General features: G+C 37.6%; 2 protein-coding genes and 1 long non-coding RNA gene across 14 annotated transcripts in view; 2 read left to right on the top strand and 1 right to left on the bottom strand.

Annotated features, from left to right (window-relative positions):
- nucb2a (nucleobindin 2a) overlaps positions 1-25,951 on the top strand; it is a 572,456-nt gene that overhangs the window by 499,938 nt on the left and 46,567 nt on the right. The window lies entirely within an intron of this gene.
- Positions 1-25,951, bottom strand: part of plekha7b (pleckstrin homology domain containing, family A member 7b) — a 149,912-nt gene that overhangs the window by 95,126 nt on the left and 28,835 nt on the right. Inside the window, exon 1 of one of the 12 annotated variants that reach the window (XM_065248870.2) lies at positions 19,157-19,261. The exons of the other annotated variants lie outside the window; for them this stretch is intronic. Coding sequence (XP_065104942.1) covers positions 19,157-19,227 — 71 coding nt within the window. The 5' untranslated portion in view covers positions 19,228-19,261. Of the gene's footprint in view, positions 1-19,156; positions 19,262-25,951 lie in introns of those variants that run through there. 12 annotated transcript variants of the gene reach the window in all.
- LOC135730675 (uncharacterized) lies at positions 4,278-5,692 on the top strand. The gene is made up of 3 exons (XR_010526042.2): positions 4,278-4,583; positions 5,029-5,083; positions 5,627-5,692. It is a non-coding gene; the product is annotated as an uncharacterized lncRNA (long non-coding RNA).

Below are 25,951 nucleotides of genomic sequence, written 5' to 3'. Positions count from 1 at the left end.
CTTTAGCATCAAATGAAATAACAGGATTTGAGAGCAGTAAGTCTCATTTCAAGATTTATTTGTTAAATAATTTATCAGTTTAAGTGTAATAAAACCTGACTTAAGCACAGGTTCACAATAGTTTTCAAAACATTAAATACATAACGTTATCTAGAAATCAGTCTCACTTTCTTTGACAAATAAAACAAGCCTTACAGAATATAATTTCAGAAACGTTTCATGTGGTTTAGCATGTCATATGTATATTGTAATACATAATTAAATGTATTTATATATTTTGGAAGCAAAACTTTTGAAAATATCAATCTCAGTTAATAGGGAGCACTCCAATCCACCTGCCTGTTTAAGCATCATACACTGCATGGCTAGTCAAAATGTCATTTATATTTTACAACAGTGTTGATAGTGATTAATTGTCATTTCAAAATAACAGAGCACTGAGCTTCAAATACAATGAACTTAAGTGAAACAGCGAACTATACGGCTAAAAATAGCTTCAGCCTGCATAGCTTAAAGTTCATTCATGATAACGTCGTATATATTTTAGCAACACAATTAACAGTTTTCTGCAAGCTACTGTTAAGATTGCTCATTTAAAAATATAACCAGAATAAAAATGGCTTACCTCTACGCATTTCCTTAGATTTGAAAGAGTATTCTTTTAAAACGAAATAGCACAGTTTCAAGGCAGGCAGAGAAGACACGAAGGACTCGTTCTTTTATTCAAGGACTTAAAAAAAACTCGCGTAAATAAGGCCATTGTTGTTGTGACGGGTCAGTTATCTCCTCCGTTGTTTTTGAATGCAGTTTCATTCTCCAAACGATGCATTGGCTGGCTGCTGCACTCGCGTGACTCGCGTAGCTTACGTGAAACAGCGCGGCAACCAAAACAAGTTCAAGCACATGCTGTACCCTGATTGGTGGTTTGACGCATCACGTGTGCATCTTAGTTTTTTTTGTGCAGCTTTAGTTTGCCCAGTTACGTTTTTTATCCACTGATAAATAAAAAGGAACGACCGATTTTTTAAAATGTAGTGGAGTAAAAAGTAAGATATTTGACTTTAAAATGTAGTAAAGTAAAAGTAAAAGTCTCCCAAAATAAAAGTACTTGAGTAAAGTACAGATACGCGAAAAAACTACTTAAGTACAGTAACGAATTACATTTACTTCGTTACTGTCCACCACTGGGATCTTCAAACCCTAAAATGCTCAATTAATAAACTGAGATATGCACTAACCAAGAACTTTTAAAGGGATAGTTCACCTGGGTGGCTACAAAAGAAGATATTTTGAGTAATTTTTGTGACCAAACTTATCAGAGTCCCCACTGACTTCCATTGAATTCTTTCATTCCTACTATGGAAATCAATATGGCCTATGATCGGTTTGGTAACACACATTCCTCGAAATATCTTCCTTCGTGTTCATCAGAACAAAAAAATTATACAGGTTTGTAACAACATGAAAGAATTTTCTATTTTGGGTGAACTATCCCTTTAAAAAGACCTTTCATTGGCCGTTTCTCAATCCAAAGGCTGCAGCCTACGAAGGTCGTATATGCAGGCTGCATACGTCATCAAGCCTGGTTGATTTCAGTTAACTGAGCATAGCATATAAGCATATTACAACAATTAACGATTAACCAAACATTAACGAAACTGGGTTGGGTTCCTCAAAAGCATCGTAAGGCTAAGTAGAGCGAAAAAACTATCTTACGAATCATCTTAGAATAACGGGCCGTTTCCCAAAGCTTCGTAACTTAAGTAGTACTTGAAAATCATCGTAGATCTACAAGTGCTCTGGGGTAATCGTTCATTCATAAGTGCATTGTAAGACAACAGAGTTGCGCTCTCATGTAGAAACGCCATTTGTGCCACAGAAGAAGTAGCATACCAAACACTATTCCAGGAAATGTCTAAAGCAATATTTATATCGCTGTTCTTCAGATTGTTTCAAGTATTTTCATGATAATAAAAATATTTTGAATTATTGTGTTTGGCGAGTGTTGCTTTTTTAAATGCACATTATAAACGACTCAAACATCATTTTAGATTGATAAGGACTTCCTACTGATCACAGAGCCATAGTACACGCACAAGCTGTGCATGAAACACAGAATCAGAGCCTTGTGATTCAGAATCGATTTCAAGCAGGTATTTTTAATGGGGAACGCGATGTATCGGCACAGCCCTAGGAAAACGTATTTGGCACAATGTTGGTAAAAGTTGGTACTAGCAAATTGATAAATTGTTCCTACCAATTGCTGCTATAATTCATCTACAGTAAAAAAAAATGTTTTGAAGGGAAATGGCATCTGATTAAAGAAACCACACAATTTAAAGGTGACATAGAATGATTGAACGGAGTATTTATCCTTGTTCTGTGATGTGACATGTAGACAAAAATGTTTTTGTTTGGGTCTGTAATGCCTTAGAAGCTTCCTAAAAACCTCTCTCAGATAGCTCTATTAGGGTGGGGGATTTTAAACAAGTGGTTTTGCACCTACTTGGCTCCCCCTACTGGCTTAACTTGCAATCTCATTACTGATTGGCTGACTTTGCTGCCACAAAAATGTAGCCAATTATTTTAAAGTGGAGGGGCAGGGAGATGCCTGTGATGTCATAAGCATCAGTTTTTCAGATTGGTCTGTTTCTGGCTGACATTTCTAAAAGAGGAAATTTCTATGAGACTGAGATGTTTAGGATGTTTAGCACTTTTGTATGTTTGTGAATGTGGGTAGACTACCATTATTCAACAAAGACAAGGTAAAAATGTTTTTTCATTCTCTGTCCCCTTTAAGGTTTTTAGGATTTTATAATGTTCACACATCACACACTGCCTTCCCACGTAAAAGGTGACGTTCTCGCGACCTTTCGCAACGTTCCCTTAAAGTTCTCTAAAGAGGATGAAAAGACCTGAACCTTTAGAGAACGTTAGGTACATTCCTAAAACGTCCTTTGTTGGTAATAAAAGTCTTGCAGTTCAAGGTTCCTTATGTGACTTTAGGGGGACGCCTGAGACATTAACAGAACATTCCCATATGGTACTATTTTGGTCAGATAAAAACGTTCCCGATATGACTGTAGGAAGACGTTCCATATTGGTTATCCTGTGGTCACATAAGAACGTTAACAGAGAGGACATTTTGAACCTTAACAGAACATTCCCACATGATACTATGTTGGTCAGATAAAAACGTTCCCGATATGACTGTAGGAAGATGTTCCATATTGGTTATCCTGTGGTCACATAAGAACGTTACAGAGAGGACATTTGGAACATTAACAGAACATTCCCACATGGTACTATTTTGGTCATATCATAACGTTCCCAATATAACTGTAGCTGGACGTTCCATATTGGTTATGCTGTGGTCACATAAGAACATTTCAGAAAGGACATTTGGAACATTAACAGAACATTCCCATATGGTACTATTTTAGTCAGATAACGATGTTCCCGATATGACTGTAGGAAGACGTTCCTTACTGGTTATCCTGTGGTCACATAAGAACGTTACAGAGAGGACATTTGGGACATTAACAGAACATTCCCACCTGGTACTATTTTGGTCATAACATAACGTTCCCGATATGACTGTAGCTGGACGTTCCATATTGGTTATGCTGTGGTCACATAAGAACATTTCAGAAAGGACATTTGGAACATTAACAGAACATTCCCACATGGTATTACTTTGGTCATATCATAACTTTCCTGATGTGACTGTAGCGGGACGTTCCATATTGGTTATCCTGTGGTCACATAAGAACGTTACAGAGAGGACACCTGAAACATTTACAGAACATTCCCACATGGTACTATGTTCGTCAGATAAGAACGTTCCCGAAATGACTGTAGGAAGACGTCCCATATTGGTTATCCTGTGGTCACATAAGAACATTACAGAGAGGACATTTGGAACATTTACAGAACCATCCTACATGGTCCTCTGTTGGTCATATAATAATGTTCCTGATATGACTTTAGGGGGACGTCCCATATTGGTTATTCTGTGGTCACATGGCAACCTTACAAAGAGGACATTTGGAACATTAATAGAATGTTCTCACATGTTCCTCTGTTGGTAATTTAATAATGTTCCTAATATCACTAGGAGGACAAAATATGAAATTACAGTTAGAGCATTTTATTTTTATAGGCAGTTAATACAAAGGATGTGTCAATGTGCAGTGGACCAAACAAACAAAGTAATAAATAAATGATTTCAGAATGAAGAAAAATAAATGAGTGATTCAGTCTGCACTATCCTACATCAGACAAAGACAAATAGCAATTAAATAAGACTTTACATTAAATTGTGTTAACAAGCACAAAAATACTAGTAAGTAATACTATACTAATATGTATTATGTTGTACTCTCTGAATATGATGATGTAGATTGCAATGCATCTTGGAAACAGTAGTCAGTTAACAGCAACAGCGTTCAATCCGCTTTATGAAAAGGACTACCTTTCCCATAATGCTACAGCTTACAAGAGGACCCGGAAGTCGCATGAAATTCAAACTGCCACACTTGACGACGCGTGATCTTTGTTTTGTCTTTATATAATACTGTAAGGTAAGTTAAGATACTTTTCTTTTTAAACCTACATAGATTTCACTCGTTGTTCTACAGCGAGTTACATGAATGTTTTTTCTTTTTATTTGCTATTCTTTTCTGTGATGTTTTTTATTTCTATGTTAGGCTATATATTCTTATTTGCCATTTAAAGTATAACGATAAACATGCAGGCTTACAGTGAGCTAAACAATTTTCATAAAGAGGATGTTAAAAAAATCTTTAAGATGTTCAATCTTTACAAAATTAATTAATGCTCAGCCCACAAAGAAGCCAACCGAAGATCAAATGTTTTGTGTACAAAACAAAAAAATCGACACTTTTTGGAAATACTTTTGTAAAGGAATTTAATACCTAAGAATCATAAATTAGTGTTTGTCTTACTTTTTTATTTTACTTTTTTTTTTTACAAAAAAATGTAATGATTATTGTGCTTTGTTTGCAGAAGTCATGTACCACACATTGTCAAACCTGAAGAAGTGTATCTTCCTGCAATCTGGGTAAAGAAGGTGTAACTTTAATACACTATTTAAAAACATAACAGCCATGTTCATTATTTATCTTTGTGTAATTTGATTTAAATTACAATATTGAATGTGTTGAATTTGTTAAATTTTGTATGAGGTAATTTCTTGTATGGGTTAATTTGCCTAATATTAGTATTAGATACAAAAGCACAAGTGTTTTGGTTTTAAAGTGACAGCATGTTTTAAAAATGTTTCAGGTACTGGGGCTTGGATTGTTTGAAGTATTAAAGAATAATGGCAAATAATGAAGCAGGCAATAAAAAATACTTGACCAACAAGTTTTGGAGCTTAACATTTATGTAGTTTGTAATTGCTTTTTTCTTTAAGTTGGTAATTTGAAAATCTTTTTGGAAGTCTGACATCTTCCAACATAATTTATCTTATCTTGATTTGAATGTTAAAAATCTTAGTTCTTGGATTTGTGATGTTTTCTAATATGTGTTTTTTCCCTTACTTACGCATTTTATGTAAATGTATTTTTAACTGGATTTGTATTTGTATGCTCTTATTCTGCAGGCTCCAGACCTGGAGATTGAAGTTCCTAAAGGTTGATGTTTATCAAGCTTGTGACCTTATTGCATGGTGTTTTTTTTACATTTATATATCTAATACACATTTGCACATCTGTAAACATAAATTTAATATTTTGTGGGTTATTTTTTAATTTTATTTAACCAGTTGTTGTATATTGAAATCTGTTATTACATGTTATGCACTCCAACTGTAAATGTTTTGTTTTAATTGCATCTTTATTGTTTTAAACAATTTAATTAATGTGGGTTTTTGTTAGCTTTTATGTTATTCTTGTATTTTTTGGCTATTTATTTGTTTTTATTATCCTTCTGTTTATTTGCCAGATTTTGACCTTCTATTTGTTTTTCCTGTAATCTCACTTCAATTATTTTCTGTGTTTTTCAATGATACATTTTTGTCACAGTCCCAATTTGTTCCTGCTTGTTTCTCCATGTTTCCCCGTTCATCATCCATTTGGACTTCATTTCCCATAATCCTTTTCACTCTCTCACCTGAACTGTTATTTTTCTCTCACCTGTTTGTTATTATCCTCACCTGACAGTCATCCCCCTCATCACTCCATTGTCTAAATACCCCACTTTTCCGTTTGTCTAGGTCAGTTCTTGTTTATAGTGATGTGTTGTGTGTTTTGCTGTACCAGTTTCCATGTTCCTTGTTTTATATTAATTAAAGATTATCATTTTGGATTCATCATGATCTCCATCTCCTCCTTTATCTTCCACCACACCAACCGTATCAATTTCACAGTATAATTATATATTGTTTGAGTTATGGCTATTTTCTATGTCTTAAATGTTCTGGGAACTTTACTAGGCAATGTCCTTAACACCAGCGGGGTCGTTCCGGGAACATAAAATTTCTACATAAAATATGGTTCCCTTAACATTTTCTGAACGTCCTAAATGTTCCGTGAAGGTCTGCCAAATAATGTCCTTCACCCTTTTAAAGAACTCCACAACATGTCCGTCTCATAACGTTCTGGGAACTTTACTGGCAAACGTCCTTAACACCAGTGGGGTTGTTCTAAGAACATTATTGGAACGTAAAGTGTACATAAAATATGGTCCCCTTAACATTTCCAGAACGTCCTGAATGTTCCGTGAAGGTCTGCCAAATAACGTCCTTCAACCTTTTAAAGAACTCCACATCACGTCCATCTCGGAACGTTCTGGGAACTTTACTGGGCAACGTCCTTAACACCAGTGGGGTCGTTCTAAGAACATTATGGGAACGTAAAGTGTACATAAAATATGGTCCCCTTAACATTTCCAGAACGTCCTGAATGTTCCGTGGAGGTCTGCCAAATAACGTCCTCCAACCCTTTAGGGAACTCCACAACACGTCCGTCTCATAACGTTCTGGGAACTTTACTGGGCAACGTCCTTAACACCAGCGGGGTTGTTCTGAGAACGTTATGGGAACGTAAAATTTCTAGGGGGGTTTCATCTAATCCACATTCAGAAGGGAATACTTGAAGGAACACCTGATTTGTAGGCTAGAAAAACTTTAGCTTATTTTTTTTTGGCTCTAAACCTTAATTTATTCCCTGACGGTTCAAAAGGTTGTCCTCGATATAAATATGTACGGTACAATTCAGAAATCCATAATAATAAATAAACAAAGATAATAAAAACAAATAATAATAATAATAATCTAAACTATAATATAAATGCAGAAGGCATTGCGCAGTGGGACAAGTCCCAACTTAATATGAAAAAAGAATATTACATGATGCACAAATTATTAAAATATTTAATAAGTCATTGAAAAATTATTAATAATATTTTAAAAAATATTAGTGCACATCGGCTGAAGAAGATCATTAGCCTAAACAAGCTTCTGCTACAATTACGAGTCATTCTATAGTGACATTTCAGCACTTGACAAACGGATAGCGACTCTTAAGTAGCAACGAGTGATTGTTTTATGTGCATCTTTGGGAAACGCACGTAAATGAACAACAAATGTTCGTTAAGTAGCTCGTAGAAAGCGCTCTTAAAGGCGGAGTCCACGATGTTTGAAAGCCAGTGTTGATATTTGAAATCGCCTAAACAAACACGCCCCTACCCCAATAGAATCTGGACATTCCGTTGATAGACCCGCCCCACACATACGCAACCCGGCATTTGATTTGATTTGATTGGCTATAAGTGTGTTTTGGTAGTCGGCCCGTCTCCTTTTCCAAACCGTTTTTCAAACATCGTGGACTCCGCCTTTAAGTGCTAAGTTCAATCGTTATCGGGAAACCCAGCCCTGGGCTGCGTCCAAAACCGCATACTGTATAGTAGGTACTGAATTAGATGAAGTACCTACTTACTTGGCGTTAAAACAGTAGGTACTGTATAGTATAAATCCGGGTAGTATGAATGAGATTCGGACGTACTACATCCGGCATGTTGCTACATCACGTGACATACGTCGTCATCACGTCATGTCATTTCAGCGCGAAAACAGCCGCGTGCCTCTTCTTCTTCGTTGGATAACTCCTCGTCCGGGGCATCATGTGATAGTGAAGCGTCCATCGTATGCACACTGCAAAATCTAACCGGAAGTAGTACGTCATCCGGGTACTTTTCGCATACTGTTTTTCGAATACTATGTATTCGGACATACTACTCGCCTCGCCTACTGCTTTTCGCGTACTATATAGTATGTAGTAGGCGGTTTCGGACGCAGCACTGGTCTCTTCCATTGGTATAGATCAGGGTTTCATATGATCAATGAGCAGGGGCGTAGAAACCACTTAAGGGACAACCCCTCATACTTAAAAACGCCAAAGATTGTTGAGTATGTAAAGACAAATCTTAGCCTATAGAATGAAACAACAAATTTAAACAATACCAACAAACTCAACAAGGGAACAAGCGTTAAGCCGTTTAGGTGTAAGTAGTGCTTACTACTACTTGTGACCAAAATGATCAAAATAATATTATAAGCCAAACTTATAAATAATAAAATGTTTCTTTCTTTACCCCTGCTAGAGAGAATTGTATCTGCGATTGTGTCCGTAAATATTGTAGTTTCTTATTATGGTTTCACATTATCAGCAGTGTATTGCTGTTAAAGTTGTTTTTTTGGACATAAACATAGTCATGTCCTTCACACAGCCCACATCAGAGTGCTCTAAGAATATCTGCATTCGCCTGTATAGGAGGAATGCACTGTCATTCAGGATATACACATTCCTCTCAGGTTACTCTTTCTCCTAATAATAACTCCCAAAGGCCATTTCAGACAGCAGACAGAATGATAATGATGTACTTCACCTTGTCTCATCAACTCAACTACAGATATTCTTTTTTTTTTAATCTTGCTGACAAAAGTTGAAAACAATCAAACTTATGATGCATAGAATATTCAAGGTCAAACATCATGGGGTGGTTTTCTGGACAGTGTTTAGATTGATCCAGGAATAGGCCTTAGTTATGGCAGGGGTCATGTATCAGGAGCAGGTTGTTATCGCAGAAATAAGCCCAACAGTGTGATCAAGACTTTAACTCTCAAAATGATTTGCAGCATACGGGTTACCATGTGTTATTAGTTTTGAGCGATTGTTGCCGCAACTGGCCAATCAGAATCAAGCATTCCAATGTGCCATGTAATACATTAGGACATTTAAGTCATTTTTACAAACAAACCTTACAAAAAGCAATGCTAGTGTGCATCTTATCGAGCACCGTTGGTCCGATTCACTATTTTAGTTAGTTTGGGCGTAACGTCAAATAAACCAATCAGAACGTCATCCAACATTCCCTTTAAACGCAAGTGCGCAAGTTCCATGGCGGGTTGCTATTATTATGACGGATTTACCAGGCGCACGCCAGGAGCGGTTCACAGCCGAGGAGACCCACGTTCTTGTAAGAGCAGTCAAAGGCAGAGAAGTTGTTTTCTATGGGGATGGGAGAAACCCGCCCAAATCAGCGTCGGTTAAACAGGCGTGAGAGGAAATAGCCACAATTGTCTCATCAGCTGGCATCCCGAGGACGTTGCGCCGCAAGCGCTACAATGATATCAGGAGACGGGGGAATCCCAAGCTTGCCTGCATAAATCGGGATTTATGGATCTGCCTCTACACAGGACCTGACGCTAGCAGAGGACATCGCTGCGTCCACCCTCACTGCTGTAAGCCAAGAAACGCAAGCAGTCCAACCCCAAAGTACACTTACAAATCAAGTTCACATACATTAAGGTTTCTTATGAAAACATTTTAATTATTATTTACATAAAATAAACGTAATACAGCCACACAACAAACATATGAAAATATTTTAATCGTTATTTGCATGATAATTTTTTAATGCAGCCACACAAAATAAATAAAAACTATCAGCACAATGCTCACCACAATGATTTCCCTTATCTCATGTGTTAATATTTTTTATTGTAACAATTTATGATTTGCAAAAATAACTGTTGCATCTGTGTAGATTAGATAATGCACGCTATACATTATGTTCAAGCATGCGCCCTTAAAATAGCATAATGAACCACGCGCAACGCGCCACTGACTTTAGACTCGTTTTTTTCTGGTCAGTGGCGCAAATGTTTTTTGAAACTGCAAAATAGCATCAGGGATGGTTTGCGTCTGTGGAGGGAAAAACCCGTTGTGCGGCGGTGCAAAATACGAATGATACATGCATCACTGACAAAGTCAATTGCGCTGGGTGCAAGATAGGGCCCAAAGACTTAATTTGGGAAATACACAGAAAAGCAAAACCCACGAGGGGGCAAAATAACAAGAATATGTAAATGACAAAAACTGACTTTACTAAAACAAAAGAATAAACTTGACAAAGACTTCACAACAGGATTACTTGACTGACTTGACTTGATAAACTAGATACATGTAAGTTTACAAAACAAACTGGCACAAGACAGCAAACACAAGGGCATAAAATAAGGGAGCAAATCAAGAGGGGAACAGGTGACACGAGTCAAACAATGATGAGGTGATTAACGAGGAGAAAGAGGGGGCGGGGTCAGGAAACGAGACACGCAAGCACACAGCCCAAACAAAAGGCCATGCGCTAGCACACAAAACATGGGCCTGTCATGATCCTGTGTCAAAACTAGATTAGAACAAGGACAAGAAGGCAGAATCATGACATGATGTATACAAGACCGACATTATCATAATTCCTCCCGCTTGGACTCACAGCCTGTAAGTTAACTCCTGTCAGCATTGCATAATTTGTGCGCGAATCTTTCAAACATGGTAAGAAGCGTCACTTTCCAGCTGATGTCAGAGGTATTCAGGCTGGCCAATCAGGGACACAGCGCTTTCAACCCTGTGCATTTTAGGAAGAGAGTGAAATCTGGAGCTACAAAAATGTAGGGTATGTGGAAAATAATGTGTTATACTCATTGTATTATACCAAATAGACAAAATAACGTTTTTTTTTTCAATGTAATAGGTGCATTTTAAGAAAAAAAACAATGGCACTGATATATTTTAAGATACAAGGTGTTTTTAAATTAAGGCAGTTTAAACATGGCTTTTTTGGGACTAGCATAAACCCTGTCCCTATATCTTGCATTAAAAATCCTGCAATAAGATGTCATGGTACCATAGTACAGTGATGCCATCAGATACTTTTACCATGGTACTAAATAAATCATGGAACTTAATTACTTCCATAACCTATGTTAGGGCTGGGCGATACTGACATTCATTTAAATACCAGTAATTTTTGGATTAATATCAGTGTACAATAAATGTTAAGTGGGATAAATGTTTTCATGCAACTCAAAGCATGTCCCATTTACGTTTATTAAAACGGTGTATGATGAAAATAAAATTCAAAGACATGGTTTTCCTCCTTGTTTGAAAATATACAGCTAGTTAGAAAGCTTGCGTCTGACCTCAGTGTACATTTTTGGTAGAGTATCTGTTGCAAAAAAGGAGAGTCATATCAGTGCATACCGATATAGATGGCATTGTCTCATCCTGTATTCCTCTGGGAAAAATTGAGGGAATCAAAATCAGGACAATCCAAATCCCAGGATGAAAAGTTGTAGAATGCAGAACAGGAACTAAACCGATTGCTCCTTTAAATCCTTAGATTATGAAGACTAAATGATCTGTTTTTGTAACTTCATGAAATCTTTTAATCTCACTACTACTTTGCTTCTAACACAAAGTTTTAAGCTCATCTCCTTAGATTAGAAATGTTCAGTTCTGTGCTATTCTCAGGACACTTGCCAGCTGAGAATTCGACAGGCCATAGCTTAAGTTCAGCCAAACACTTAGCTGCATTTATCACTGATGGTCCTCTTCCAAATGTAAGCAGACTTGTCACAACATAAGGCTCCCTGCTGCAATAAAACAGATTTACAGCAGGTGGAATATGGGTAACAGAGCAAGCTTTAAACCAAGCCATTTGCAAAGATACAGTGACTATGGTAACACAAATGATAGGGGTGTTTTAAAATAAATTGACGCGATATAAAAAATTTTTTTAAACTGACCCACAGTTATGACTTTCTAGTAAGTAAACGGACCATTACACTTCACAGTCGTAGTAATGATGCCTTAAACAGCCAATTATCTTGTGAAAGAAGAATAAAGCCTGGTTTTCTCCATCTGTGCACACTCTAAAAAAACAAACGGTGCTATATAGCACCAAAACAATTGCTTTGGATCGTAACGATAGAAGAACCATTTTAGTGCCATATAGCACCGGTGAAGCACCAGTGAAGCACCAGTGAAGCACCAGTGAAGCACCAGTGTAGAACCATATAGGGGCCATATAGCACCACATATGGTTCTACATAGCACTATATGGTTCTACACAGGTGCTTCACTGGTGCTTCACTGGTTCTTCACCGGTGCTATATGGCACTAAAAATGGTTCTTCTATCGTTACGATCCAAAGCAACTGTTTTGGTGCTATATAGCACCGTTTGTTTTTTAGAGTGCATACAAATCCCAGATTAATTGGGTAAATATGTTTCTATGGTCTAACCACCAGTCCTTTGTTCTCATACTGTGCTATCTTTCACAATCCATTAAATGTCATTAGACAGAATCCTTTATGCAGAAGAAGATTACGTTTTAAATGCAAATATACATATTTTCAAGTTTAAAAGAATGACTCGCATGAGATTCACATGATGTGGCACACAAGAGTCCTGTTCATGCAGTTTTCTAGCAAAATGTTTTCCGCTACAATCTTCGAACTATATTAATTTTCATAAATAAATAAATAAAATCATTTAAAATATATTATATATAACAGGTGATGGTCCTTATGGATGAAAAATATGCCCGTTAAATATACTACAGAGTGTGCCTTTCAAACCACAAACAAACATTTCCTCCAAATATTGGATTTTCTGTTTCATATTTAAACTAAATAAAAAGCTAAATACAAAGTCAAAGCAAAGATGTGATCAGAGGCGTCCTCACGCGGGGCGATGCGAATGATGTGAATTGGCTTGCTCGATTTCCGCGAAAACACGCGCTATTCGCCTCACACGCACCATCGCGCAAGTTGAAAATATTCAACTCAAATAAAAAATTTGCATGACACAAAGTTAAAAGCCGCGAGTAATCTAGAGTGAGCCAAGCGATACTATGCGTTTGGTGTGTGAGCAGCACTATGGGGCATACACACCAAACGCGAGTTCAACGATTTGCACGAGTATGTAAAATACATAGTCAATGCAAAGACGCGATCAGACGCGTTATTTGCATCGCGCGAGGACTGCAAACACACTAAATTCGCTATCAAAACATCCTTATGGGGCAAACACACCAAACGTGAGTTCAACGATTTGCGCGAGTGGATAACATACAAAGTCAATGCAAAGACCCCATCAGACTGGCCATGCACGGGGCGATGGGAATGGCGCGAATTGGGCGGCGCGTTTGCTGCGTCATCGTCCAAGTTGAAAATTTTCAGTCGAGCAAAAAATTTGCATGACATGAAGTTAAATCCTGCGAGTAATTTAGAGCGAGCAACGCGATGCACCACATTTGGTGTGTACGTAGCATTAGTCTTAATGGAGAACGTTTTGTAGTATGAAATCTGGACTTTTCCCATTAAAATTAATAAAGTTTGCTTGTGTAATGCAGATATGGTCCAAATGTAACTCTTTAAATTCAACCAACCATGGTATTTTTGCCTTAAAAAATCATTATGACATATGAACGCACCTGCCAAAGTGGCTTGTGACTATAAAATTCAAATAAACATGCTGCACCTGCATGAGGCTGTGGCTGGTTGTAAATTTTGGGCCCTGAGTGACTGCAGAGTTCACCTACATGAATTGTGCGATGGCAGTCTTGGGTTTCCTGCTGTGCTGTTGTGTAAGGTCACAGGTGAGCTGTAGATCAGACCTGGATTTTGTTTAAGAGACCCTTAAGGTGCTATTTCCTAGATCAAAAGAAAGGCATACAGTACACAAAAGCTCTGTGTCATGTCAGATGTATTGCTAGTGACTGTAAAAGCACCAGAGGTTTTGCTGCACACCCTCCACTGTGTCATTCATGCATCACCCAATGGAAATGCAATAGCGCATTCCTGCATGAAGTAGGATTTTTTGCTCTATGCTAAACTACACCCCTCATATGCACTGCTATCTAAAGCTGTGATACAATCATGCAACATTATTACAAAACAATGACCCTGAGCGAATAGATAATGAGTCGCCTACTGTAGAATTGTTAGGCTCCATACAAATGTAAATAAATAAAAATGGTCAAAATATGTACCCAACAGCCCTTAAAACTGCCCCTATATGTATCATTTTGTAATATGTACCATCTTTTGTGCCCACTGCAATAAGACTGTACAATGTATGCATTATGTGCAGAGGCAGCATTGACTTCTGGTGAACTATGGCATATGCAACCACAACCAAACCCATCTATCTATCTATCTATCTATCTATCTATCTATCTATCTATCTATCTATCTATCTATCTATCTATCTATCTATCTATCTATCTATCTATCTATCTATCTATCTATCTATCTATCTATCTAGGTGCAAAGCCGTACTATTTAGAAAGGTACAGCCAAAGTGACAGCCGGGGTACATTTGACCTTTTTTCTGACGGTGTATCATAAATACTAAATTACTTATTCCATCACTGTTGTAGAAATTAATAAGGCATGAGAAAAAGGGGAAACCAATAATAAATGGCTCTAAAAACAAGACAAGAAACATGCACAATCTTATCTAGTTATAGTCATTGATCTTAGTCGTTTTGTCACCTCACAATTCATGTTGTGACATAAAAACACCACACTGAGCCCTATAAACACCAATCCAGTTAAAGAACTGCCACTCTCGTTTTCAAGCATATAGATGCGTATGAACAAGCCTTGTGCATGACCCAGACTGCATTATCAGCTCAGACTAAAAACAGCACAGATCAGATTAGGACACAGGGACACTGTTGAAAGGTCAGGCACTGGAATGTTTTTACTGAACAGGGTCGGGCTATGTAATATTTTACAGCAAGCAGTGTTAGTTCAAAAATCATGCACCCCGCCTTTAAAATTAATTAAATTAATTTTCGCTTCAGTTTTTATAAACTGGGTAAGAGTTTCTAGTGGATAATATCAGAATTACAGATACGGTAAAAACTCCTCAGGAAAGCGTCATTCACTGTCAGAAATAAAGGTACAAAACTGTACCTATTCTGTCATTGGGGCTGTACCCTTTCAAAAAGTCCAGCTTTGCACCTAAGGATTTCATTTTAGTACCTCAGAGGTACATACTGGGACCAAAGAGATCTTATTAGTAACTCAAAAATGCATATTACACTGTATCTTTACCTAATGCTCCATACAATTACCTTCTTAAAGGATGCTGCCCCACTGACAGCTAGGGTACATATTTTGACTTTTTTCTAACAATGTAGGTCCTTAAGGTACGGTAATCTACCCAAAATTGTATTCTGTTTTGTATTGCTGTAAAGGTACCAAACAGAAACTTAGGGTACAGCCCCAGTGACAGAAAAGGTACAGTTTTGTACCTTTATTTCTAACAGTGTTGGCAGGGAAATGTTTTCTCTTAATTGACAAGATAAAACGTCAATGGTGGGGAAAGAGTTAAAATAAAGCAATAAACCCCAAGAAGCAGTGGGTTACCAATGTATTTTATAACAGCTAAGGGGCGTTGTTAAAACCCCCTTAGCTGTTATAAAATGCACTGTAACCCCACAGCTTCGAGGGGTTTATTGCGTTTATAAAAAGGTAACTTCATATGCATAACGTTAGCGAGATTTTATAAACTAAAACACAAATAAGTTGTAATTATATTAGTACAAATATTACTCTTCCGCCAAACAAAGTAGTTCCTCAGAATCAAGTGTGACTGAAACAGAGCGCAGTTCCCAATCCCAACCAACACAGATGCAGCAAAGACACAATGAAAATATGATTTAAGACTGTGGTGTTTATTTTATAAACCAACATCATCTAATTTAATTTATACATTAACATTTATATTGTGCAACTGTTAAAGTGATGATCAAATATACTTGGAAGCATGCTGAACTCTTTCCCCGTAAGCGTTTTTTTTTTTTTTAGTTGCCACATCTTCTTTAAATAAACATAAAATATCAAATGAAAGAACAGACCATCCGCTTTCAAACAAAAAAAAAAAAACATTTCATCCTACCTTCATTTGTTCTCTTATCACCTCTCAAATTTTTTAGCTAAAAGCGGAGATAATTCAATTTTTGTGAAGAACTTTATGTAAGAGATCAGATTCAAAGCCATCAAAACTTACACGCTGTGTTTTCAGTGTTGCATCAGTGAATGCATCAGTGTTTAAGTTGGGTAAGATCGCTACCCAGTGGATAATAGCACGCGTATGAACTTGAGTTAGAAACTCCTCAGACGTTTTCTCTTTATCGACGAGATGACTCAACAATATTTATTGACATTTATCTGGATATCGCCATTAATTGTGCAATTGTAGACAAAATAAAAATATGATGAAAGACTGTGGTGTTTATTTTCATAAATCAGTACGCAGCAACAGTAGCGCAGTGATACTTATGTAATGTGGTCTGAACCATGAGGTTACCAGTTTATTTTATCACGGCTTAGAACGCGTTTCAACCAATCAGAATGAAGAACCAGAACTGCCCGTTTTATAAGCTACAATAGTCAACCACTGACATGGACACACAAATTAGCTCTGACCCATTTACTCTATATCCAGTATAAACCCACAGAGACGATACAGAAATGGACACAAATATTTATAACTGCATCAGCAAAGAGAGACGTCCTCCTCACCATTTTCCCCTTTTATCAGCTTAACTAAGCCTGTCCACCTGGATCACTAAGATCTCCCCCACACCTTAGACTGTAACGGTAAAGACATGATCTCCATCCCAGGGGAAGCCTCTCTAACACACACTGTTCACTCAACCTGTGCTTCATTAGTTAAGAGAGCAAATAGCAGTCAACGTTTAGTGCTAAAAATGCAAGTGGACAGGATAACTACAGAGGTTAGCCGGTGTGATCAGGGGATTATGGGCCTGTTCTCACCAAGTAAGGTAAGTAAGTGATAACTTTATTAGCTTCCACACCAAAGGACAATTTACTGTGAGTAATGTTCTGCTGAGCAACGCTTCATAGCACTGCATGAAGCCATACCAACTGATACATTTACTTTATTACACTAGGATTGCAGCTCAGATACAATTCCTACCTATATACTCCGAACTGCAGAATTCATGTGAAATATGAAATATTTTGCTTCTTCGTGAAAATCCAGCTAAATAAAATCACTGAAACAAACATTCATTTCATTTCATGGTTTCATGACTCGGGTGACAGATCCAGTGCATTTTTTCAGTCTTATTCAAAAGACCCTTCCACAATATAAATAGTGTACGGCTGTACGCAGCTCCTTCCAAGGTGCAGATTTAAATGATGTGGCTATACTGTACTGTATGAGATGATGGCCGGCCCTTGTGCTCGGAAGATGACATGCAGTTTGGTGTGGAGCTGTCATTGGGCTTTCAAAGAGGAGGTGAAGGGAAGGGCAGCCAGAGGGGGGAATGATAAATAGATGGAGGAGTCTATTTTCCCATAATCCCCTCTGTGACACCAAGACCCTTTTTGAATCATAACAAAGAGCAGGTCATATATTGACAGATCAGGATAAAGATGAGATACAATAATTAGAAAACTGACAATAAATAACCCTGTCTTATCTAAAAAAAAGCTAATAGATGTAGTCAGGGGAGATGTTTGTCATGGCCTAAGCTACACTGAGAAAAAAAGTTAAGGGCTACTGTAGAAACATGCCGACTATTAAAGGATTAGTCTATTTTCTTAAAAAAAAAATCCATATAATTTACTCAACACCATGTCAAGCAAAATGTTGATGTCTTTCTTTGTTCAGTCGAGAAGAAATTATGTTTTTTGAGGAAAACATTCCAGGATTTTTTCAAAGTACACTAAATGAGTCCAAACTAGGCATAAGGCTCTTATCTAGCGAAACAATTGTCATTTTTGTCAAGAAAAAAAAAATGCACTTTTAAACGCACATTTGCGGACCATTTTAAACAATAAACTTACACAACGACATTAATTAGTATCATTTGACATACAACAAAGTCAAAACGGTCCTCTTTCTCCACACTTGTAAACACTGGGGCGGAGTTTGCCATACGTTATCTGTGACCTCTTGACGTGATGACGTTGTACTTGAGGTCGCACTGGCGCATCACAAAACTGGAGGAAGCCAAGGTTTTTGGTTTAAAAGTGCAGATTTTTTATTTTTCTTGCCAAAAATGACAATTGTTTCACTAGATAAGACTCTTAAGTCCTTTGAAACTGCTATTTTAATCTTCATTAAAACTGTTAAGTGTTGGGGTCCATTAAAGTCCATTAAAATTAGAAAAATCCTGGAATGTTTTTCTCAAAAAACGTACTTTCTTCTCGACTGAACAAAGAAAGACATCAACATTTTGGACGACATGGTGGTGAGTAAATTATCTGGAAAATTAACTAATCCTTAAGGGGACCCGTGGTGTATGTAGATCAGAACAGCTCATTCTATGGTAATAAAAACACCACTGATAATATAGATATGTATATTATATTGCATTGCTGTCAAGAAATCCTTCTAAAAGTTACACAATGCAATTAAACGAAGAAAACTTTGTTTCTAGCGAGCGAGGAAAGACTATCAATAACTAGTACTCAAACAGATCCCTCACCTTTCAATGTTTCATTTGTGCAATTCAAAGCGATAACAAGCAGAAAACACACACAGCTACACCATGCATAAATAACTGCAGACTGTAAGGAAACCCATTATCAATAAATAGGGTTCCACAATGCACACTTTCAACCAGAACTTCATTCAAACATCTTCCTCTAGCATATCCGAATCACAGGAAAGCCATCAACACCATCAATCAATACATGCGTGCATGCATAACAACGGCATTATTTAGTATATATACTGTATCTGTATAGCAGCTAAAACACAGCTGGTTTCTCGATCTGGAGAAGGACAGCAGATACACACCTGTGTGGCAAACTGTAGTAAGGCTGCCCAGTTTGCGGGCTGTGCTCAGAATAACTCGTCCGGTTCCACATTCTTGCCGCAGGTCCTCTGCTGCTGCTCTTACTGCTGCAGACAAGCACTGCCCAGCTCACGAGTTTCATTTAAACGGCCTTCCCGCTCTCGGGATCTCCCACTGTTTGAGAGATGCAGGGGGTGGGGACTGTGTACGTACTTACATAAACACAACAACAGCTTGCCCAAATGGGATTGCGACACTGCTTTCACATACTGTACTGTATTTATCACCAACCAAATGATGCGAGTCTCTGCTGTGCTGTCAAATTATTGCTCTATGCCTTCCGCATTCAGAGCATGAGACACCATCACGGATGGGGGTGATCATGATGCAGTGTAAAGTGGGAACGGGAAAGAGAGAGATTTAAGGGAATTAGATGAAATGAGACGCAGGGTTGACGCAGGAGGAGGATAACGGGAGGGAAGAGACGAAGAGAAGAGAACAGATTCAAAGAGAAGGAGAAAGAATCTTTAAAGAATAGTAAGCACCTTTGAAGGCTGCAGCGAAGAGTAATTGGCAGAGCTCCAACTGGCGAGATCGTGGGCCGTGCGAATGGCTGCTATCAGCTAATGAAAGCTACGGATGCATGTGAAGGATGAGTCTGGTGCCTTCAGGTACACCAGAGGGGTGACCAGTACTGGCTCGCTTTTCTGCATGCTAGACACAATCCCCCAATGAGGAAACCCTCAACCCCAGCCTCTGTGCTGCTGTAACAGCCTCGATGAGAGCTAATGAGCATCTTTAAATATGGAGTGTGACCACCTGCTACAGTGGGGTCCAAAGTTTTAAAAATGTAGGATTTGAAAACTAATTTTAATATTGTGTGATGTCTATAGACTGTTTTTTTTCTTTTTTAGACTTATCGCTTAACTTTCTTTGATCTTTAGGGATCAAGCCCAGAATGGGCGAAGAGCCCTATTGTATCCGTTAGTTTTCTTATTATTCTTCCGTCTTCTTCTTCCGCCACTGCGGTCTATGGCAGCCCATAGCAGCATACATAGGAAAGTTATGAAATTTGGCACACTTTTAAAGGACGTCCAAAAAGTCTCCACAGCAAATTTGGAGTCTATCTCAAACCCACTAGCTCCACCAACAGTCCAAAGTTGCACTTATGCTTTTGCTTATAACTTTTGACCCGTAAGTCCTAAAAACAAAATTCTTGTTTCCTCTGATTCTTTGGCTCAAGACGATTCGATTAGACCCTATGACGTCATTTTCCGTTATGAAAATTTTTCTGCCAAAACTAAAAGGGACTTTTGCGAACTTGTCCTATAGCTTTTCCCCGATTGCCACGAAAATTGCCATGTACCATCTAGAGACACTCACGGCAAAAAGTTATTAAAAGAATTTCGATAAACCAATCTGTTGTCCTATAGCGCGTCAACAAATTTAACGTAAAGCGCAAAAAAACAGGTTTTAGTCTGTATCTTCGACAATCTTATGTCTATTGACGCGAAACTTGGTAGTTGTGATGCCAGTCAAGATCTGAGGGGGCATGCAGAGTTTGTCACAGCGCCACCTAGTGGTCAGACAAATGTTGTACATGCTTATAACTTTGGCTATAAAATCAACGTATTTTCACGGGACTTGATTTTTTGTAGTCCTGAATAGTTGCCGAGTCCAACGGTCCCAAAAATACCAGAATTTGCCTTATGGTTAACCCTGCGCATCAAAAAAAGTACTTAACAAACACACGCGAATATCTCCGCGAGCATTATTCCGATCGACTCGAAAACACCATAGAAAGAACATTACATTACCTTCTGAACAAAAAACTCTATTGACGTTATATTAAAATTTCCATCAGAAATGGCCCAAAAATTACAAAAAATTTAAAAAATTACCTACAAATTTTGTGTTTTTTAAACATAAATAGTTATAACTCCGCAATGGAAAGAGATTTTTCCACCATATTTGATACACTGATGTACGACCACAGTCTGAGCCTACACAAAAAAATTGTATGCTTGCACCACTAGTTGGCCTTATAATTGAACAAAACCTTTGAAATCAAGCAACCTTATGGTCATACAACTGTTTCTTCACTAAACTAAAGTCTATAGTCATAAAACTAACTAGATGCAACACAGTTACGACCTAAGGTTGCATGCACAATTTTGGCATTGCGCCACCTAGTGGTTTTGAGATAGAAATATGGTATTTTTGACTAACATTATTGTTACAGCACAACTAAAACCTTGAGTCTTCATGAACTAATCCTTTAATGGCTTGGAGTATTTTTTCATTAGTTCATGCCAATTCACTCCCTAACAACCAATGAGAATACCTTATGAACTGTTTGTGCAAGAGCTATTTCTCTGCATCAGAACATCGTAGAGACACGAGGGTGGGCTCTTTTGACTCATTAACACCACTGTAACATTTTGTGAGCCGAGTTTTGCCACTGCAAGCACCACTCACGTTTCCTTCAGTGTTCTAATTGCCAATGCTCCTCAAGAAGAGAGGGAGATATTTCACTGAATGAGAACACAGCTTTTTTGCTGATAACTGTTATAATATTTTGTCTGAAATCAAAAGATTTTCCTAGGTTCTTTTAACCGCTCATCCGAACTCAACTTTACTTTCTTCTGTGCCTTTTTTGGCTTGCAGCTATATTTTAATTTTATTATTATTATGATTAGTATCCTTCTTATCTCTGTCTTTTTATGCATTTCTGTACAGCACTTTGGTCAGCCTGTGTGCTGTTTTAAATGTGCTCTATAAATCAATAAACTTGAAACTTGAACTTGAAACTTAGGATAGGATGATTTTGGGCCGATACACAACTATTTGAAAATCTGGAATCTGAGGTTGCAAAAATATCAAAATATTGAGAAAATCGCCTTTAAAGTTATCCAAATGACATCCTTAGCAACACATATTACTAATGATAAATAAAGTTTTGATAAATTTACAAAATATCTTTGAATATGATACATAATATCCCTAATGATTTTTGATGTAATAAAATCATTAATTTTGACCAATGTATTTTTGTCTTTTGGTACAAATATACCCATGCTTCTTAAGACACTAAAATATGCTGATAATATATAAGACAGTAAAATGCCAAATAAAGAAGCATTTTACTAGTGATCTCTGACTTTGGGAGTGTGTGACATTTTAAATGCTAGATTGGCAAAGGGCAGATAAGTGGGATTGAATTATGATGGATGCTTAATCAGATATATGCCAAATCCATGTGCAAGATAGTTATTAAAATCAAACATTACATATGCATTACATATGCAGATCACTACACCCATTACTGGCCTGTAGCCAAAGGGGACCTTCAGCAATGAGCCTCCTCCATATCTGAACTTCACATAAACCCTCCAATTACAAAACATTAAACAGCAAATAGAGAACGGTTGTGCTGCATTTCCAACCACAATTATACAACATTAAAACATATTTAAAATATGCCCCAAAATGTATACTTTCATGAAATATAATTAAATTTATCTTTCCGGATGTTTTATGCACCGGAAATGAATAGTATTTCTGAAAATATTTATTCTTCCAAATCACTAAACCAGCCTTGACATCTGATATCTGTCAGGGTCTGATAGCTTTAGATGCATACGTTTCAATGTAATACGGAAACAGAAATCAGAAATCAGAAAGATTGCCCCTTTAATGAGCTGGCTTCATAATGCAACCTCTTTATTACCTTGTGTCATCATCTCACACAAAACAGTCAAAAAAACCCGATGTCAACTTGATTTAACAGATAATTGCCAGAATAAATTAAATTAACACAAACTGTTTCGCCTTCATGTTGTTTAAAACAGACCTTCACCTCTGTGATGTTTCAGCTGGTAAGCAGCAGAAAACGGATGGATGTCACATCCTTGGCCAGCATATTTGCTTCTTTTGATACATAAAAAAACTGTCAGTGCAAAAAATTGATTATGCAGGTCTGATGGCAGATGGGTGGCAATATTCTGCTCAAAGCCATTGACGATGTGGGAGATGTTCAAAACATACAAGGTAACAGTGATTATTACTAAATCTTTGCATTTTTAAATCTAAAGATGGTAAACTGGAGCCATTACAGGGTTAAAATGGGTAGAAAGTCCTTAACCTTAGGGTTCAAACTTTGGCATGCGGTTTTTAAAGCATGCAGTGTTACTGCACAAAAACATTGAAACTAAGAAAGCTATAACAACAGATTGAGCAAAGATATTTCTCTGTTTAACAATGTCATTTTAAAAGACCCAAATAAAATCCAGAAACCAAACAAACCTGAGTACAGTGCTGTATCTTATTCAATACACAAAGAGTATAGCATTGAAAAAGAAGCAGTGTTGTTTATAAAGCAAAACGCAGCTTCATTATTGCTCAATTTTACACTTCTTCAAAGAAAGAGCATTGTGCAATCCTACGTTCTCCAAAAGGTGCGAAATAAACAGATAATGGCTCTTTAAAAAAGTTATATGACACATGAACCATTATAACAGGCTTGTGTTTTATAGCATTCCTTTGAAATTGTAGTCAAAGCCACTACATAAACACACGTTTATTGGCTAACCAGTTAAACTATGGTAGTATTAGGAATAACAATAAAATAATATGACTTCCAACATCTTTAGATCATCTTTGAAAAAACTATCTTAGTCATTTAGCAATTAATGATCCTTCAATAAACATGATCTGCTGAGTCGGCTTATGTACTGTCAATAAAACTGTTCAGAGTATGTGTCTAAATCAGACAGCTTTGCAGATGGTACTCACCACTTAATTAGCCTTGAAGACCCAATGAAGCACCAAAAAGAGATTCAAACTATTTCCAAGCAGTTTCTCCACCTCATAAAGGTAAGAATATCTGATTTTATCCACAATCTGTTATTTCTTTCATTAGGTATCTTCAGAGATGTGCTCTAAAACTCCAACAAGATTAATAATTCTGAACCTCACTACGCAAACAAACGTGCTAACATGAAGGTATGCCAGTCTCACATACCAACAATACAGCGGTGCTAATTGCTCGTATGACCTCTGTTTGCTCTGCCCAACCGCTTCCCACACCTCTGGCAGCCTGTCTGTAGAGAGTGTGGTGGAGTTACATCGGTGAAATTAATGCTAGATCAGCCCGAAATGAGCCGCCCACTGTCATCCAGACTCAGGCCGTCAGCAGCTTCCCCATCTCCTGTGAGTCTCTAAAGGATAGGGGTAAGCGAGAAGGGGTCTGATCCCTAAAGTGAGTCAGAAAGAAGGGTCTGACCATAAGCCCCATCCCCAGCTCTCAGATTACACCTGCTTTAGGGTTATCCCCAGCGGGTCGCCTCAAATCAGCAGTAACTGATGAGCTTGCTCTCCGGATGCAACCGGAACCTTCCTGTTCTGTGTATTAGAACAGAGAGATGCTCTTTATATGACCACACAACAAGTCATGCCATGAAAAGACTTGCCAGATATACAGTGGTGGCCAAAATTATTAGGTCATATAAACAATATGAAACACGTATGAGCAAAGAAAAATATTATCTGAGATTAGTTTTTAATAACACTTAAACATGGGCTAACTATACGCTGAATTCATTCAATTGGATAAAATTTAAATGTGACCACAGCAGAGATGAAACCTATAACCTGTCTGATTGATTCCCAAATAAGAGACAATTCATTCAAAAGAAACACATCCCTCTCCATGACCACATGTGACCCATAAAAGTAAAAGATTCAACAGCATTCCCTGGTGGTTGTCCTGAGCACCGCACAACTGTATTCAACACTGCAGCTCTCATGTCGCTCCGGACCAGCAGAGGAACATCGAGTCTGACAGAGATAACTTCATCCTTTCAAGGTAGATATTTCATTTGGGCTTTAATGTGGATGAGGTCGGTAACTGTAAACAGCGATCTAGCGATTGGTCCTGGCAGACTGATTCAACAATGTATGTGTTGGTTAATGCTGCTGGACCTTAGGAAGCTCAAGACATAGATCACCTGGCTATAATTAGACACATAATAAAGTGAAGCAATCAATGCCGTCATTAAAGCATGTCCTTGTATTCAGAACGGTAAGCCTGGCTAATGTAGAAGGAACTGAATTACATTTTAATACCTCCTCTGTTGAAAATTGTATTTTAAAACCATACATTAAAAAAATATAATGATAAATAGGTTTTCCCCAAAAGTGTGAAGGTGAAAAAAACTCTATCATAGATTTAAAGGACAAGTTCGGTATTTTAGACTTAAAGCCCTGTTTTCAGATTGTTTATGGTGAAATAGAATGGTTTTGACTGAAATTTCGACATATGCGGCTGCCCCGAGAATTTTGGGGGGTTTGTGTTTCACCTCCCACCTTTACAATGGGTTTAATGGTGCACTGGAACAATCCTTCCTAAAATGCATTAAACTTTCGTTTACAAAGACGTGAAACTCACCGAGTGGTCAGGGGTGTTCACTGGTATGCTCACACAAAAATCGCTGCAAAATACACATTCCAACAGGTTTTATCGTAGTTTTTGCCAACTCCATTGACTTGTATTAGTTGTGCTATGAGGTACGGTATTACTCCGCGCCGGAAACTTTGTTTCTATTCTTGCAATTGGCAATGGCGGATAAGCGCCACCAACTGGGCTGGAGTGTTTATTATTCAAGTTCTAAGCGGAAGAATGTACGGGTGTGAGGCGTTTGGAAAAATAGGTCCACAAGTTAACAACGAATGATAAAACACCTGTTGGAAAGCATCTTTTGCAGCGATTTTTGTGTGAGCATACCAGTGAACACCCC

The sequence above is a fragment of the Paramisgurnus dabryanus genome, chromosome 2 (genome assembly GCF_030506205.2).
Source record: "Paramisgurnus dabryanus chromosome 2, PD_genome_1.1, whole genome shotgun sequence".
Taxonomy (NCBI): domain Eukaryota; kingdom Metazoa; phylum Chordata; class Actinopteri; order Cypriniformes; family Cobitidae; genus Paramisgurnus; species Paramisgurnus dabryanus.
Note: the sequence above shows the minus strand (reverse complement) of the source record. Positions and strands in the feature narration are given on the sequence as shown.